The following is a 19,591-nucleotide window of genomic DNA, read 5'->3' on the forward strand; positions in this document are numbered from 1 at the left end:
CCCACAGACATGGCACACTCGTACGCACTTTTGTTATTCAATATTTTTGTGCCTACATTTTTGTTTCGTTTTTTACGATTTGTTGTTTTTTTCGTTTATTAGTTTATACTCGTACTATAAGTATATATTTTTGCCCATGACGTTGCCAGACGGATTCGTGTGAGTGAGTGTGTTTTTTATTTTGATTTTATTTTTGGACAAGCGCCTGGGATTGTTGTTAGCTGTTGTTGTTTCAAGGTGTCGATGTTGTTGTTAGTTTTTTAGTTGTTTTGCATTGCGTGAGGTGACTCAATTTGACCCCCGCACTTGGCTATCTGGGAGTTTTTCCCATATGCCATGGCATTTTGTGTTCAGCTCTTATTTGTTTGTTTTATTTAAAGAAGGCGACCTCTTTTCTGCTGTTGTCCCTGTTAATTTGGAGGTTTCATTTATTTGTATTTCGTATTTTGTTGCCCTGCCCGCCGCTGACACACATAATTTTTGCTCTTTTTCGGCTCAGCCCGTTTCGGCTGTTTTGTGTTTTTTTGCGAATGGCGAACAATAAAATTGAGTTAAGCAAACAAAAGCCCGACTTTTGGGGATGTGGTGGTGGTGGCCTTAAAGCCACCGAGTAGCGCCAGCAGGCCACACGGAAATTTGTGGAGGTAAACAAAACAAACAGCGGACTACCGATATTTTTGCAGGTGAAATACGCGGCGGCGTTAAATCGAAAACGAACGCGGTGCGTAACAGTAAAATGTGTGTGCGTATTTCTCCGGGGGCTTTTTTTAGCGGCGTGGAGCGGGGAAGGGGGGGGGGGGTTGGTTTTGGGGAGGCGGCTGTTAACTCAATGGCGCAGGCGTGTTTTTGGCCAACTCGTCTTGTGCCGGCCGCTTTATCATCCCCATCTATGGCCGTATGCGTGAGCTTCTTTCCCGCTCGCCAGTTGTTTACTTTCGGTTTATTTTGATTCGGCGGTACACGCTGCTAATTTTTCACAGATAACGATGGCAAAACGTCAGAGTAGGCGTAGTAAATAGTTTTGCTGAAATTGCTGTTTCTTTTTCATTCTTCTCAGCCCGGTGCGTAGTTTTTTATGGCGAGGCTATTATTTATCTGGTTTTTTGGCGGAGCACGTGCTTTTCGCTGATTAGTTTGAATGGAGCTGTGCGATTCGTTAAATGGCTGTGGATTTGTTGGCGCTTTAAATCTGCGGATTGGCCAACTCAACTCAATTAACATTTAAAGCCAAAACGGTACTATCATTTCGTTTTACTGCCGCAATAGAAGGAAAAAACAGGAACGCAGCCATCTGAACTATGGCAAAAATCTGAAAACGAAGCACTGGAAAATGGAAAATGGGTGGAAAAAAACATTTAACAGCTTTCCTTTCTTGTTGTTCATTTTCGGCGGGGCCCACATCGTTTACATAGCCGAATGGCGCTTTAAACATTTTTTGTCTATTTGGGTTGGTTTTTTCTTGATAGCCCCTCGGATTCCCCCCCTCGAGTTCGTGTCCCCAAGGCTCCACGCCTTTTTAGAGGCTCATTTGCACAAATTACTAGCATTGCGACAACGGCCAAGGAGGCAACAACAATGCAATTGTCTGTGGCAACAGCAGAAGCCAGTAGGAAAAGCCAATACAAATACCAATACCAAAGCCCAAGCCCAAGCCCAAGCCGAAGCCAAAGCCCAAGTCTAAGCCAAAAAGGTAGAGGCGGAGAAAAGCCCAAGAAGACATTGTCACCACATTCCGGCAACGGAAGCCAGCCGGCGGCCAAAGCAGATTGGCTATCGCCGCATCGCCCCATGGGCCCAGTTCCCCTCCCTTTCCATCCCATCCCATCCCACTTAATGTCTCTGGTCGCTGTCCTGTACACTGAGAAAAAAGAAAGGGAGTCATAGAGGTTTTAATTGAATCCCATTTCGTGTGTCAAATGTCATCAGTTACAGAAATGGGGGACTCACACAACTTTTCATCATAAAAGGAGTAAGCCAACTTTTCAAATCTTTTTTCCCCGTGCAGTTGTCATGAATAAAAATCGTATTAATTCCGCGCCAATGTCGATTCTGTTTCAGCCATTTGGCGTTTGTTTTTACCTCGATTTTCCTTCCCTATGGCGATGTTGGCGACAGGAGGCCTCAACTTGAACTTGAGCGCGTGAATTGAACCAAGCCGAGTTGAATTGAATTGAACCGCGCTGAGTTGAGTTGAGGTGTGCCCCGTGGGCTTATTAGAAATGCGCGGACATGAGCGGCTTTTCCTTGGGCTCGTTTGCCCGAGGAGAAAAGCGGAAAAGCGGCTGGCGCGACATGGCAGCAGCGAAGTAACTTCAAAGTGGCCTGGGGTTTTTCCCCCGGGCACTGCACCTTGCCATCGGGTGCCTACTGTACTTGTACTCGTCTCGTTGCCGTAGTCGTACCTGGCCCAAAATGACATTAGCCATGGCCAATGTTTTTGCTGCCGGTGCTGTCGGCAGCCATTTCCATTTCCATTGCCATTTCCACTTTCTATTGTTTGTGTTTTTCGGGAAATTGATAAATCGGCGAAATTCAATTTGAAAAGTTGGCCAGCGAGAGAATGAGGGGATTTCCTCTCCGCCAATCATCCCACTCGAAAGCGACAACACCAACAGGCAACAACCAACAGCCAACAACTACTACCAACAACAACCAGCAGTTAGTGACAAGAGCAATAAGCGTGTGACAGTCGAAAGGGCGTAACAAGCTGCCAGTTGTCACCGGGCCATGGGCATTGGTCTAGACACGGAGGGGGGTTCACATGTGCCCATGTGAAGAGGGGATGCGGATGGGGATGGAGCTGAAGTGGGACTGACACACACCTGCCACTGGCAAAGCACTCAAGCCCATACATGCGAGTATGTGGGCCGCTCGTGTGTCGCCTCCAGCTGATTAGCATGCAGAGCGCCAAGCGTCAGGAAGCGTCGCTGCTGCAGTTGTTGCAGTTGCTGCAGTTGCACTCGCTGCCGTTGGTGTTCTTGCAGTTGCTGCTGCAACAATTTAGCGGTACTTGACTGACCAGCCGGCAGCAGACAATGGGAATTGCCCACTGTCTTCGTGAGAGAACAGTGGGTAAATGGCAGCCACAAAGCTGACATTAAAGGAACTAGGCAATAAAATGTATATAAAAAATATGGCTTTAAGCAAAATGAACCTTACACCATGGTAATAACCACGAATTGCCTAAATTTCGCTTTAAAAAATCATTTTAAAGTATGTGCCATGTATATAAGATACCTGTCACGTTATCTAAACACTATAGTTTAGTTTAGCACTTGATCACAATCGTTTTCTAATCCTAATCATCAAGTTCCAAGACAAAGACAACGTGAGCGAATAAATCCTGAGGGAACACTAAATTCCGTGCTAGCAAAAATAATAGCTGTCTCTTTGCTGAAATGCTTTCAACATTGCTAATCAATTAACAATGTCAATTTCAATTAAAATCCTCGCTATTGGCCCACCATGCGAACCGATCTGCCATATGTATGTACGTTTTGGCCCAGTCGAAGCCGCAAAAGCTGGCGGCAGTTGTACGTGCGTTTGCCTTTACAGTTAAGTGGCCACTGCAGCAGTGCACAGTGCACTCTCGCTAAATGGGTTGCACACACGTAGATACCAGCACTGCGAAAGACAGTCCCCATGCCCCCATCAAAAGTGGAGTTGTCGCCTGCATTTTGATGACCCGCTCGCTTGGCCAACGCATTTAATTCAATTAACAAATCGCGACAAACAAGCGGACACTTTAATTAGCCGAAGCAGGAAAAAGCGCTGTGGGAAAAGCGAGGGAAAAGTGAGCTTAAGCTTAGTTAGCCAAGTGCCTGATTTTGGCCAAGTCAAGGTGAAGGCGTTGCCCATTGCCCATTGCCATTCGAATTAGCCAGAGTCAACGTGAGACGACAATTTGACGGAATCTTCTGGGTCACCGAATGCAAATGGAAGTGGAATGACAGCGCCTTGGGGGCCCAGGACACCGGACTCAGACCCAAAACCCAGACCCAGTCCCAACCCCAAACTCTAATTGACACGGCCCCAAGAACCGCTGCATGTGGCTCCAACTTCGAAGTTGAAGTTGAAGGAACTGCAATGCAATTGCCATTCTGACCATTCTGGCCATTCGGGCAATTCTGGCCACCGCAGGCCCGGCGAAATAAGCCAAATCACAGCTGAATCGGCTAGCTGGCAGGCTAGAAATCTGTAACTGTAACTGGAAATTACAGAGCTCTTCCACCACTGCGGTTTGGACTCGAAGTTGGATTTGGACTGCCTTTCGGCCGGGCCAAATGACTTTTGAGTCGGAGTCCGAGGTGGTTTCGCAGTCATTTGCTGTTAGACATCAGTGCCAACACCCGCAGCGTTTTTGCCATTTCAATTGGAAACAACTCAATCAAATTGCCTAGACCAGGTCGGTCATTATGGGCCCCTTTAAGCCCCCTACCCCACACCCCCTTTTAGCCATTTCCTTGACTTTGGCCAGCAATTGCAGCGGCAGCAGCAGGAGAAACAATTCAATCTAATTTTTGTTCTTCGAAATTTGCGTTTTGGCCGCAGTGCAAATGTTGCGTGCAGTGCATACTGCATACTCCTATACTATATAGTTGGTACTCCGATCTCTGGCCCCGCCCCCTTCCGCCGGCCTCCTTTTTGCGGCTGGTCATAAGTGTGCACGTTAAACTTTATTGCCTGCGATTCAAAAATCGGCACACCAAACGATGGCGAACTTTAATTTATGAGCAACTGTTGATCATGTTGCTGTTTTAGTTCACTCTGTTTTCGCGCCGCTCGCGATCTGCACTTTTTATTTATTTGCTAGTTAGCTAGAAGTGTGTGCGAGTGTGCCCATTTCCAAGTGGACAACACAAGTAGCCGGGGCCACTAAAAATTTACTAGCTGACGAAAATGGTACGAATATGCGCCCATTGGCCCCCTTTCTGCATCCATCCGCCACTCAAAGCGCTTTTCAACAGATTGTTTCGCCCATTGAACGTCAACACATCGCCGTCAATATGATTTTACACATAACAGAAGGTGTGTGTGTGTGCGTGTGTGAGTATGGTGGAAATGGAGCTTTTCTGGCACAGCCTATTAATGCATTTGGGCATAAATAATGCTTTGGGAATGCAGTTCAAATGGAGATCAAATTTAAATTGAATGCCAGATTAAAGGGAGCAAATGTCTCGGGGTAAATGCATGAAATTCGCATTATTTGCTTAACAAATTACGATCTTGGCCAAGTTGCAAAGCCCACTGACCACAAGACAAGACAACACTTGGCCAACTAAAAACGTCCACTTTGCGAGGGAATTCATGACCCTTCCGCCAAACCGCATCGATTCGGATTCCTTGGCGGCACGAAACTCATTCTTTGGCCAAATCATAAGCAGAATGAAGAGGGTAAAGACAGGCCCAAACGGAAAATGTAAAGTACACTGGAAAAAATGAGCAAATATCTTGGAGCCTCAAGAAGAATTCAAATGCAATATCTAAAAATGCAAAATCAAAATCTAAAATATTTGATGATCCTGTTATATAGTATAATTTAAAAATAAAATCCCACTTTTTCTCGCTGTGCACGAACTGCAATGGCATTTCGGCTTTTTTCGCGTTCTTCGCTCTTTTTGCATTTTGTTTAGCGCTGCGATTTGAATGCAGAAATAAAATTTTACGATCAAACAAACTATTCGTGCAGAACATTGGGAAATTGTGTTTACGTTCATTGGAACGGTGCATGGGCAATGGATACCCCTGCTTATATAGGGTATGGAGGGGTCGAGTTCCGGGAAGGGGGAGGTCGGGTGCATATGGTGCGGTATGGCATAGCATGGTATATATAGGTTATATGGTTCCCTGGTATTGGAGTGTCTCTCCTGGTCGGGTGAATGCGAAATGCGAATGCATTTCAATAATTTGCCGTCGAGGGGCCGTCGCTTAGAAAATTATTATAAATTTTGTTCTCTCCCCTCTTGCTGAACCATCCCCCCCTCCCGTTGCACTCCCACAACTTATTTTGTTGCTGCATTGCCATTATCGTTGCCTTGCTGCTGGCTTTGTTTTTGTTCTGCTTCAATAATAATTTTGACCCACTTTTGCGCTCGACTTGACTTTTTATTGTACTGAAATTAAGTATTTTTTTTTTCCTCTTTTTGCGAGCGGTTCTGCTCGACTCTCGGCGTATTTTTGAGGGCAAGACAAACAGTCGCTCATAATAATATTTGTACATAGTCTTGCCAGCAGCAGCAGCAGTCGTAGAAAACAAAGCTAAATTAAATACGAGACAATACAAAGACAATATGAATACAAAAAAAAAAAAAAATTGAAAAACAACTGGTAAATATTTTTCAAGTCTCGGCTAATTGCCGCTGCCGGCCAACTTGGATTTGAATTCTGTTTTTCCATCACCCCAGCCCGCTTTTTATACAGAATTTGTTGTCATTGCTGTCGTGCGCTTTCCCCGTTTCTATTGCTAATTTCTTGACGTCATCGCCAACGTCGTTGTTTATGCAGCCTTCGTCACTGAAGTTTTCTGCCAAAGGGTAGCGAGAATGCTTCTCAGCCAATTTGCATCGGAAATCGCTATCAAATCGATATTAGCCATGACTAACACACTAGTTAAAGCCCAAGTCAATTTGGCTAATCGACTTCAAGACACATTATTTTTGTCTGTTTTTCCTGCCCAAGTGGAACTTGTTGAAAATTAATTTACAACTTGTTTTTGTTGTTCTGATTTTGTTGTTGAGTATTTTTTGTTGATTTCGTTCTTCATTCTTTTTTTGCGCTATTTTGTTTTGCAACGGTAAACTTGTTTGTAAAATTATTTATATTATTATTGCTGCTGCTGTTGTTGTTGTTGTTGGGGTCTGTGTGTTTTTGTGCTGTTCTTTTGCTTTTCTTTGCACGCTGCCAGTTTTCCCATATTGTTTGTTTTTGCAATAAGCAAACACAGGCGAATGCAGCTGGAAAACGGGTGGGGGGAGGGGTGGGGTGCCAAATGGGGGGTACTTTGCTCCCCCGGCGACGGTTGCTGTTGTTAATCATTGCAATTACAACAGCAGCAAAAAAAAAAAACGAATGAAAACAAAACAACGACAACAACAACATAGTTAACTATAACTGAGTAACCTGGCCAATTGACGCTTACACGCTTTTATTAGTCGAACGCATGCGGAGCGGGGTTCTGGTGGGGTTTGGTTTTGGGGCAAGGGGGGTGTCCTCCATATAGATGGGGTCTGTCGTCCAGTCGAGCGTTAAAAATTAGCACTGACGCAACGCATTCGCCGCGTAAATTGACATTTACGCGATAATTACGCGCTTATTATATTTATTACCACTTTTTTCCGCATTTAATTCGCCTGCATTTGTTCTTTCTCTTTTTCTTTTTTTTTTTTATTTAATTATTTTGTTTATATTTCTGCTGTATCATTATGCGTTCTTTGTCTGTCAAGTGCAATTGCACTGCCATAAAATGAAATGCTGCTAATGAAAGGTTGTGGATCGCATACGCAGATGATTTGCAACTGGATTTTCCAAGATCAAATTCATTCAAAGGTATGAATCAAACGAATATTAGCCAATATTATTCAAACCACAACTTGTTTACCCGGCGAATTAACTACACAACTGTTTACTCAAACTATCAGTTCGCTTGCTAAACTATGCAAATTAATAATAATAAAAAAGCGCATTAAAAACCCAAATTCCGCGTGCGAGAAAATCACATATCAGACCGGCTGTAGGTGCGGGGGTGGGTGGAATTAGGGGGGGGAGGGCATTTGATATTACGTCGCATTACGCGAGAAGCGCGTGTCACTCGGTGGGTTGGCAGCGGGGGGCGGGGGCTTGGCCGGGGGCTTGGGGAGCGGTTCCGTGCAAGGTGAGCGAGTTGTTATCATTACACGTGTGTGTGAGTGCCGTCTCCCTCGCTCCCGCTGCCCAGATGTGGCATATCAAAACATAACGAATATGGCGGCGATAGACACGCACACAGATGCACACACACCCACACACACACACGCAGACTCGAAATCGCGAGAGCTTTGTGCTTACAGCTTATTTGCGTATCTGTGTGCGGAGCGGGAAAAATACTTCCGCATTCGCAGGCGGCTTTCGAAACAATAACAAAAAAAAAAAAAAAATACAGCACAATGAAATAAAAACGAAGGGGCAACGGGCAATGATAAACTAAACTAACTGAAACTGCGGCAAAACCACCGGCAAATGGTCTCCTTGTTTGGTTTCAGTTTCACAACTAAGGGGTGTCGTTGCCTCCTCCCCACCTACCCACCTATGTGCAGTGTGCCACATGCCACATGCCGCATCTCGCGCTCTCCGGCATTGTAATTAATTAAATTAAACTGGCCCAGCGACTCGCGCTGAACTCAATTGAATTTTATTTGAATTTTATTACAACGAACGACACAATGAAGCCGAATCAGCAGAAGCAACCGAAGGCAACTCTGTATTTCCTAGTTTTCCATTTTTTTCGGCAACAGCAGCATAAGCTGTTGTTGCAACTTGCAACACCCGCAGCAACAGTTGCAGGCGGAACAGCAACATTGCTGCATGACTGTAGTTTTAGTTTTTCCAGCTGTTTTTCGTTTCGACTTTGGATGGCCAGCTAGCATTTGCGACGCAATTCAAGTGACCCCCTATGCCGCCAAACCCCATTTTCCTTTAATCCCCCCTCACCAACACAACGCGACCCCCTTTGAACCGCACACCCCTGACTGGACATGCCATATTTTGCCGCCTGGCTTTTTGTTTTCAGTTCCCAAGTTTGCTCTTTTTCCACTTTTTTCATTCTTTATTTTGATTATTATTGTTATTATTTTTATTATCAATTGAGAACGTGGCCGGCATTCAGCGCTGATGTTGCTGCTTTTTGCACACTTGACTAATAGTTTCGACTGCGGCGCGCGAGGCTTATCAATTGAAATTGAAATGGAATACGCAGCCATCAGTGGCGAGTGACAAACGCTTCAATTGCAAGTCGGAAATTTAATGCTCTACACTTGTCGTCACATTAATGGGGCCAAGGGACTAGTAGCTGTGATATCTAGTCCATGCACAGACACACAAGTTGTTTCCCAAAATGTCAAATCACTTTAATAAATGAAGCTACTTCTGACCCCATTTTCTTTTGCATGGTAACACTGCAAAAGGGACGCTAATTTGAATTGGTCACATTTAATTTGCTTGGGATTACAGCAGAATTCGGGATACCCAGTCCGGTCAGAAATTAAAGTTCCCCGTTTGATTAGAGCGTTCACTTAGACTATGACACCCGGCCCCCGACCGCCTGCCTTCGTAATCAAATGTTAGTGTTTCGTATTTTGTACTTTTTGTCGTCGCCGCCGTCTTTAAGTTCGACGTAGTCGTCGCGACGTCTGAGCGGGTAGTAATTGAAAATTTGAATTATTTTGCAATCAGCTGTCGTCCCAGTGGAATGGAGCATTGTGAAAGTCAGCGAATCGCGGGGGTGCTGCCGAGAACTCTTTATGTAAGTGCAGCTAAAGCGGCGTCTATGCTAAATAGCTGGGCGTGGCCGGTCGAGGGCGCAGCTGGCCGACAAGACGGAGACACAATTTTATTATAGATATTATACATGGATCGGTCGATGTCCGTGACTTGGTGGCCGGTTCCGCTAATTTGTCGCCACTTATAAATTATTGATATGGCCCAGTCTCCACAGACGCCAATCGTTGCATATTTATGCAAAAGCCGTAAGCCAAAGTCGAGGCACACAAAACGAACGAATAAAGCTGCGATTAAAAACCGGGTAGGACCGGCAAAATGATTGGCCGTCTCTTGCTCAGGTAAACAGATATTCTGAGTGTTTACCTTAAGCTAAAACCAAGAGGTTTCGCCACCATGAATTGTGATTAATCTGGCATGATTTCTGTTTCCTAAGCTGGTTACTATACTATATTATAGCAAATTATGGCCTGTACTCACTTGTGCTGCGCCGTCAGCTGCGATGGCACCTCAATACTGTGTGTGGTGGTTCTGCGGCGTTCGCCACTCATGTCGGCGAGTCTGGCGAAGTCCGTGTCGCGATCCTGGTCTGCCAGACGGGCGGAGCGTCGCGATTCCAGCAGACGCACTTCCTCCAGTCGCTTCTTCAGCTCAATGGGTTCCTGCGAACGGAATGGGGAAAAGAGAACGGACTTGGGTTAGTCAGAAGCTTCTTATCGGCTGGCCTGGTGCTGTGAGTCACCCGCTGGAACAATTAAAGCGCACAACTTTATTGAGCATCCCATTACAAATTAATGACCCAGTGTGGGCACTTTAGAGCGATTCCTAATTGAGAAAACGGCGACATGGCACACATATTCCTGGGGGGTATCTGCATCTAACATTGTTGCATCCACATCCGTCACGCAAGGCGAGTGTTTCCCAATAATTGTGGTATCTATTCCGCGACCGAATCCCTGGAAATCTGATTTGATAATAGGCAAAAACTATTTCCGAGAAGTGAAAAACCAATTAAATTATAGTTCACGGGGCAAAAACTAAGTGCAAATTCAACGAGTGATTCAAGGTTAATTACAGACCATCAGTAAGCACTCCTTATATACATATGAAACTACCTTAACCAGGTGAGTATGCAAAAAATTAGAAATTAAATTAAAACCGTGGGCGCTTATTGAGAAACCAAGTAAAATTGCAATATCTGTGGGCAATTGGGGGCGGGCAACCTTGAATGAGGTCACTTGGTAACAGTTGCGATATAGCCATATATCCTTATGCAATCACCTTTTAGCGTATTTTTCAAGATCTCGCCGCTCAGCAATTGATTGTGACACTTATTATGCCAAACATCTGCATTCAGTTATTTGTATATTGTATATTTTATTTATAAACTTTTCTCTATTACACTGCACCAGAACGAACCGCAGCGAAATTAAATGAAATGAGACGAAAGGTAAGTGTATGGTTTCCCTTTTCGTTTTTATGTTGTTTCTGTTCTTTTATATTTTTTTGCTTCAATTTATTACGGTTGGATACACTGGGCTTTAATTCGATATTCCGATACAATGTTACAATTTGTTTTTCGCGTCTGGGCAATTTGTTGAATGTGCGTTAATTGGGCACAAAAAGCCGGCCGGCTATATAACGGTATTCGGGGGAAAATACGTCAGCGATTTGCTTATGCTTCGCTTTGCGTATCTGACGGATACACGGCACGCACACTCACACTCTCTCGCACGGCGCGTGTTTATTTTTAATTATTCAAATTTTCGCTTGATCTTCTCTGCTTTCTGATTTTGCCGTTCTGAATTTGGGCCACTAGGCCTCCGTCGTTCCTAATTTGTTTTTATTTTATATCTCCGTTAAGTTGGCAGTGGTAAAACTCAGAACTCCACTCTCCACACTCCACACTCCGCACTTCACTTGCACTTTTCGGCTGCCCGGGCTATTTGCTTTTCCACTCGGTTAGCCTGCTTTGCAGTTACTTTTTGCGATTTTCGGTCTTGCGAATTTTCAGTGTTTTGCGAATTTTTGTATCTTTGTATCTGCGGTCTGTTGGTGCGAAAGGTTCGCGCGCGCTTTAAAGAATGATTCTGTGCGCTGAAATCGCCGCGAAATCGCCGGGTTTCGTACTTCGGCTGGCGTTCGGCTTTTGCACTCGGCTCGCTCTCTCGATTTTCGCGACTGCGCTCTCTTGCGGCCATTTTCCGGTTTCTCACGACGTTTGTTTTTGTTCCTCTGCTTTGTGCTGGCCTTTCGCATGCTTTGCCGCAGCGCTCTCTTTCACACGAGAAACGGGTGAGGAGTGTGTGCGGGCGCACTCTCTCCCCCGCAAAAAGAGCGGATTTACGTAACTCAAAGATACAAGTGATATCCAGTATCTTGAGCCTTTTCGCTGGCATCGCGTTAAAAACAAACTGGCTTTTCTTTCGTTGGCGATCTGATCTCGCTTTGATTTAAGATTTAAGAGCCATTAACTCTGACTTAAGAGAAATACCTTCTGGTTTATGACGTCGGGATGACGAAAGCGCTTCTTTTTCCCCTCTAATTCGCCTGGGTTTTTTACTGTTTACTGTTTTTTGTTTGCTGGCTTGCGCTTTTTAAGCTGAGCTCACGCTGGGATTTTTATACTTCGCAGGGGATTTCTGCGGGGTTTTAGGACTTAATGCCATCATCTTTATGCGGTGTTTATGACGGACACACTAAAAGTGATGAAGCACTTGCACATGTAGTTCAGTGGGGCGGGAAAGAAAAGGGCCCGACGTAAAGTCCAACTCGTCTAACTCGAAACAGAATCTGCAGCATAAAAAAGATCTACTTCGGGGGCCACTAACACTGCTGACTTATAAACATTTCGTTTTTATTTTTTAAAAAACTTGATTTATCGAAATCATGTGTAATTCTGAAGTAGCTGCGAGGTTTTTACGAGAGCTGTCCTATAAAAATGAATAAGGAAGACTAATTGTTATATTTGAGATACTGCTAGAGATGAAAGTACTTTTGACTTCTTTTGAAATGAATCAACTTTTTCTTGTTAAATTCGTTTTTTATCTGGCTAAAAATTCCAGTAGCAATCATTGTAAATTCAGCGAGAAAACTTCCAATGAAATCCTATGACAATTTTGTTGTTGGAAAAACATATCAAAGCGGGGAAATTTTTTTCCTGCCACTTGACCCCGATTCCTGGTATTGAGTAAGGTCTGGTTCCTTATCAGGGAAAAGCTCTGGCAAAAATTCCACGGAACAATGTGTTTGCTCGACGGACGGAACCCTTAACAACAATTATATGTATATCTTTCCCACAACCAGTTCTGGGTTATCGGGTCTTCTGCCATGCCATCCGTGCTCAAGTGAAAGTGGAAACTTGTTTGTCATTCGCCTCAAGACGCAGATTAAAACCGAGCGAGACCTCAATTTTAATTTTACGCGAAACCAAAATATTTGGTCAGAGAGTGAAATGCGGTTCTGTACGGTCAGACTACGATTATGCTGACCGAACCGCGAACCGATAGCCGATGGATGATAGCCGGCTATCTGGGACACCCTTTGGCCTGGCTACCTCGCCGCGAAAACACAACGAAAGTGGGCAAAACCACGCCCGCAGCCTGGGAATACAATTTTGGGTTAGGGTATAGGGGTAGGGGTAGGGGGTACGATGATTACGATTCCGCAGACAGAGTCATATGTTTGTAGGTATGTAGTTGCACTGATAAGCGTTGCAGATAAGGATGACCACGACACAGGGGCGGGACAGGGGCTGCGACTGGTGAATTACGCTGGACAAACAAAGATCGAACGATGCAGTACGTGTATCCGTCAGATACTTTTCGTAGTGCCTGCGCGCATGCGCCGAAATATGTCACTCCACTCCTACCCACCGACCAGCCAGCCAGCCTCATTATGTGTTTATCAGACAAGCGTGTAGAACTGGAACTTCCCCCTGCGATCCTCGCAGCCGATCACTTGGAAATGCGTGATCGCGTGCCGGAAACCTGAGACGCATGCGAATTCATCAGATAGTCGTAAATATTCTCCGTTCGCCTTCGGTGGCGAAATGAGTCGAAATGAGCTCAGTTTTTTTTGGCAAACCGATCAAGCCGCGATTCGAAATTCGATTCGGAGTCGAGAATGTGTCGGAAGTGGGGCTAATTATGGGCTATCGTTTGCGGTATATTTGCACAAATATTTGCATAAAAAGAAATTGTATAATTTGTTGCTACTAAAAGTGATACCTATTCACCTATTTATTATATAAAATAAATCTAGTAACTGAGTATATTACCAATTGAAACCATTCACAGCTAGAACAATGGCACAGAAAGCCAATGTAGCATAATTTACGAGTTTCCATCGAAGCACCCCTGTCGGAAAACTCTGATCGCTCATTGCCCCGATCATCGTGCATCCCCTGGCGGCGTTAATGTCCAAGTGCACCCCCTGTGTGCCGGTGAGGCACCCCCCGCTGGATGGCTACCGCCATTGACAGCCAGTTAAACCCAATTAAAGGCTATCTGTATCTGTATCTGCATCTGTGTCTGTACGTACGACTGGCCAGCAAATTGCCGTATCCCCGACAGGCGCTGGTCCGGAGTTTGCTGTCCGCTTGCCTCATTTGTTTGACTAGCCCATGTTGGCTGTTGGTTTTTGGCCCAGAAGGTTGCTGCAGCTAATTGCCCATTACCTTGGGCCGAGGCAGTTTTTATTTTGTTTGAGCTAACTGCAGCAAGTCAAAGACTTTCAAATGCCAGTCGACCGAACGTCGTCTGTTGCCAGCTGCCGCCAATGACGACGTCGTCTTGTGCAATTATGCCCCTTTGCACTGGAAAGTAATTTCATGAGATTTACTTTCAAATGGCAATATAATATATAAAGAAATAAAAACAAATAGTGCATATTAAAGAGCTAGCTAGTTTATTCGCAGTTGCAGTTAATAACATATTGTTAAAGAGTTTTGGTTGCTTTAAGATCTAAATTCCAATTAATTGCAATTATCTGAGCTGCTGCTGCACTTAGAGTAGTAATGTTATTTTCAGTGTAATCCCGGCTGCTGCAATTTTCGCAAGAATATGCGAGAGTTTGCCCACGTGCCAAGTCGACTTGAGCAGCGCAATTTGGGTTAATTGTCTGCGGATTAGGCAGCGCTCATTGTTGCATTGGGGCACAAAAAGCCGCTTAACGCCTGGCATTTTTGACACTCGCCGCTGAAAATGGGGCTATATGGGGGCATATGGGGGAGTGCAACACCCGTCCAAATCGTGGGCATATTGGCTATAGAGCAAATCGATCGAGAATCGACCATCGACTGACTGACTGACTGGCTGGCTGAGTCAGCTGCGGATCGCTGAACGATAATAAATTCAGCCATTGTCATTTGAGGCGTTTCGAAAACGTAACATTCGCCTTCCGACTGGCGTTGTTTTTTATTTGTTTTTATTTACCTTTGGAAAGGTATGAAAAGCACACACTGCGACATGGCAATATCTCAGAATTTACGTAAGCCGTCATGTCTTCCGATCATGCAACTTCTGCAATTGCAATTGCGCTTCAACTTGAATTGAAATGAAAATGAAAATCGCAATGGAATGAAATGAAAAACAGCCGGCTGAAATTGTAATTGAATGACAAATTGTCTTTGGATCGCGCACTGCATTTGAGCATGTGTGTGACTCAATATCGATGGTTTTAACAAATATATGTATGTATATAATGACTGCCGGAAGCGTTTTTGTTTTCACAAAGGGCGTGGTAGAAACACCCGAATATCTCGAGTACCACCACCCCCCCGCATTTGCCAACCTGCTCATACACACTCATTCAACAAGTCGGGGCAAATGGAATTGAATATTGTTCGCATTTTTTTTTTAGCTCGCTGTGTCTAAATTGAAAGCCACTTAACCCATTTCGAGCATAATGCGAAACAGTTTGAGCTGTCTAATGGCCGCCGAATGGAGAATGGAGAATGGCCGGGGAGCCTCGACTCGGTTATGCTTTATTAGATCACAGATGCGAACGAAGTTGTAGGGAAAATAATCAAGCGCATTAAAGATACTTCCATTTTGCATTGGCAGTCGGCGTGCTTTGTGGGTCATCATTATGTAATCACTGGTTTTTTAAGCCAAATAATAATCCTATATCTGCGAATATTTTCAATTTGCTTCGCTTTCGAAATGTTGGTGGCTCCGGTCAGTTTTAAATTATGATGCAAGCTGCAGGCACTTAACAAAACAGTCATCCTAAAACTAATTTACTAATAACAAACAATTAAGTGAACAAAGATGCGCTTCTTCTTTAAACAGTTGAGATACTTTTATCGCTTTATAATCTTTAACTTTTTGTATGCAAATTTCAATGCATTATATACCCCCTCCAGTTTCTTGCGGTGCACAAAGCATTGAACACCTATCTAAAATCTCATATCGCCAATCGGTGGGTGGTAGTAGTTATGGTGCCACCCGCTGCTTTTGGGGGCTCAGTTCAAGTTGAACACCGTGAACATTATGCAAACAAGAGGCGCGGGAATTGACACATGACCAAAATCTGTACGTGCGGCGCAATGAAAGCTCAATTAAGTTATTGCTGCATAATTCGTTTTCTAAGCCAGCAGACGCTTTCCCAAAAGGAAAAACACTTGGAAATCGCCACTATTTTTACCCATTTTTTTGAGTTTCTAAGCAGCACGTACGTAACGTGGCTAACGGTTAATTTCGCTGGCAATTGTAGATTTAGTTTTTAGTTTTTTGTATTTTTTGGCGAGACATAAACATAACTGTAATTGCGGCGTAATTGCAGCGAATAGAAGCGGAAAACGAAAGTGCATCGAAATAGTGGAAAAGCAGGCGGGGAAATCGGAGGAGCATTTGTATAATTGTGACCCGAAACAATTTTAAATGCTTCACAATTTCAATCAAAGCGAATCGAATTTGTTTTACCATTTTAGAAAGCACCCGTTTGTATTTGATACTATTTTTTTTTTTTTTTGAAGGGGTGGCTGCGATTATTGTGGCGCTGCTACAATGAAATTGAATTTGATTTCTTGATCGTCGAGCACTCGACGGAATCAGACTTTGTGTGGAGTGTCTGCTTTAATAAGCCAACAACAAATGGCGGGTGAAAGTAAAAAACCGAAAAAGTGAAACAAAAACCAAGGCAGCAACGTCTCGGCTTTCATGGGTATTATGAAACGCAAGTCGCTCGAGCATTTGGAGTTGCAAATAGAAAAAGAAAAAAAACAGGAGGAGCAGAAGAAGAAGAGAGGCGGGGCAGGTGGAGCCGCCAGGTGAGCAGACAAGCTGGCAAGTCATCCAACTAAGTTGCGCAGGTGCGAGAAACTTTCAGCGAGAAAAACGCCACCGGCATTGACTCCATCAAATTGGGGCTTAAATTCAAATTCGTATACGAATTCCACTCGTTTGGATGTTGAATCGATGGCGTTGTTCGCACTTTTTGGCCACAAGAGCGTGTCTTTGGGCCAAAAACGCATTCGCATTAACAGTTAATTGCCAAAGTGGATGCTGATGGTCGTCGAATGATGGAGTACGCGATAGCAACTGGAGGCTAAGCGATTGACTTGTCAATCGCCACAAAGTGGATAATCTACTCGAAGATAGTCCAAGCATTAGGTCCTCTATTATAAAAGTTTTCTGTCTAAACTAGATCCAGCTAAAGTTTTGTTAACTTGCACCTTTAAAGACATGACATTATTATTATTCCAACTTACATTCGTATACCCCATATTTTCAATCTCTATAACTAATCGCTGGCGTTCAAAAGTCTTTACAAAAAAATGCCATTTCAAGTGGCGGATTGATGTGGTAGCTGGTGCTCGGGGCATGCCACACAAAATGCCGGTTGCTTCTGTATTGTTTCCACTGCCGCTGCCCCCAAAAGTCCCCCCACCAAAACTACCGTTATGTCTGCGCTGCGATTGTCTGTGTGTGTGTGTGTGTGTGTCTCTCTATTTGCCGGCTACCTGCTGATTTCCAAACATTAACTTAATTTTTTCCATTTTTCCTCCACCATCGCTGGCACTGCGGAATTAATTATGCGTTTGCGCTCAATTTGTAGCCCAGGTAATTTACCATACAGGTGGAGGTGATCGAGGGGGCGGTGTGCTGGCTGGGCGTGGCCAGACGAAGTTGTTGCAGGTGAAAGATTTGCGGGTGGCTTCCCATTCGGTTTGCTTTACGCTTTTGGAGTTTGAGTTTCACAATGGCTTGAAATCGCGCCTCTTTGGAAAAATCTCGACTTGCAGTGGTGGTAGGCTGATAGCGAATAAAGATTTTAATTAAGCGATTGGCCGAACTCAAATTGATGGCCAGAACAAGCGGTCTGCCAGCTGGTTGCACTTTGTGTGTTTGACTAATGGCGCATAATGTATTTGGTTAATTAATTTCCCAGTGGGGCACACTCCGGTGAAAGTGCACAGTGAGAGATGAATGGAGGTATCTTGAAGATAATGAGCATAGGGCTGCAACTCATACGCCTCGTTGTCATCTGCGGCCACGGGGCGTATGAGCAACGCTGTGCCTGCAGCACCCTGCCCCGCTTTTCCAATTCAATCCTCCACTTGGAACTACTATAGCCTGTTCTTGATTTTTTCAATTTTCCCCTGCTTTATGGCTGCTCGCTTTCCACCATCACACACTTTGCATTTGTTAATGCCAAGGTGGCAAAGTATCCATTAGATGCCGTTAACTGTAACTGCGGTCTTTTATTCGCTGCCAACACGCAGCTAGTTTTTTTGAAAAAAGGCACAATTACGCGGCAGGAAATTGTGAATTAGAAGCAGCGGCGATGCTTTCGGGATCCAGTTGCATTATCCTGCGGCAACGATTAGCGAACTGAATGCCATATTTTGCCCCTATTCTGCTTTATTTGCACGCGACTATTTGTTTGCCGGGCTGCTTTCAATGGAATATGTAGCCATAAAAGTTAATGATTTCCAAATTGGCCATTTGATAAGCCCGAAATGCATAGGGACATGACAAAAATCGTGTGTCATTATCGTGTTTGTACGGGAGTGTACGCTTTCCTCGCCACCGCAGACAACACCAGTTTGGTGGAGTAATGAGTCGCAATGTGGGCCAAAACTCATGGGGCTATGCAATTATGTTTCCGAGTCTGAGTTTCAGCGAGTAGGAGAACGTAACGAGAACTGTGCCAAGGCGGTCCGAAGTCTTGGCCAACTCATATGGACAAATAGATAGATAGATAGATGGTTGAATGGAGTGGAGTGGAGTGGAGTGGAATGGAATGGAAAAGCCAGCATATAATAATTATGTGGCTTCACTTTTGACATTTCGCCTGCATCCGCTATCTCCAGCCGGGCAATTGCATCTCTGGCCAGAACAATGGGAACAATGGGGCTCGACGCGGCTCGGCCTGGCCTGGCACTGAATTAGCATTAGCATTAACCCGGAAACTTACGCAGCTGTGCGCGGGATCTGAAAAGTGAGTCATGTGGCATATTCAAATAGCGAGTATAGCCATGCTGCATGTTGCACTTTTGCAGGTGTGGCCTGTCCCAGTTGGATGCCGGCGGAGTTGCAAATTAACTTGTTTGCCATGCGATTAGATGCCGCAAATTTATGGTTTATATGATTTTGGTCAACCAAGCGGCAAGTGGGTCAGGCATACAGTACGTACACATATGCTGAGAAGATTTTCCCGGCATTCTTCTCCACGATGCTCTGTGACCCACTTGCCAAACGGAAAGTGAAAACATGGCCGTACGTCGGCAGCTGGCCTTAATTGATATTTGGGCCATTCCGTTCGCCAGTGGCAAGAAACTAAAAAAAAAACTTATAAAATTCGCAAACTATCCAAGCCACAATGCAAAAAGTTTGCCTTTTCGGAATGGGGATTGGGAATTTTGGCATGCCAAACGAGTTGGAAAGTGCGAATTTTTGCACGTCTCGGTATTAGCATAAAACGCAAAACCAAATGCGAAATACAAAAATGAGCAAAAATCAAAACTACAAAAGACCTTAGACTCTGTGGAAGATTTGAAGAAACAGTCGTTTTATGCGCCAAATGTGCCAAAGTTATAAAAGCAGTGCTATTTATACATTTAAACAGCTTCATTAAAGTTGCAAATTGCATAATTGTTGGCTAGCCGCTGAGT

At 44.4% G+C, this 19,591-nt stretch overlaps 1 protein-coding gene across 1 annotated transcript in view; it reads right to left on the bottom strand.

Moving 5' to 3' along the window:
* The window catches only part of LOC117145832, a 112,468-nt gene that overhangs the window by 48,672 nt on the left and 44,205 nt on the right, over positions 1–19,591 (bottom strand). The window contains 1 exon segment of the mRNA XM_033311633.1: positions 9,952–10,133. Coding sequence (XP_033167524.1) covers positions 9,952–10,133 — 182 coding nt within the window.

The sequence above is a fragment of the Drosophila mauritiana genome, chromosome 3R, assembly GCF_004382145.1.
Source record: "Drosophila mauritiana strain mau12 chromosome 3R, ASM438214v1, whole genome shotgun sequence".
NCBI lineage: Eukaryota > Metazoa > Arthropoda > Insecta > Diptera > Drosophilidae > Drosophila > Drosophila mauritiana.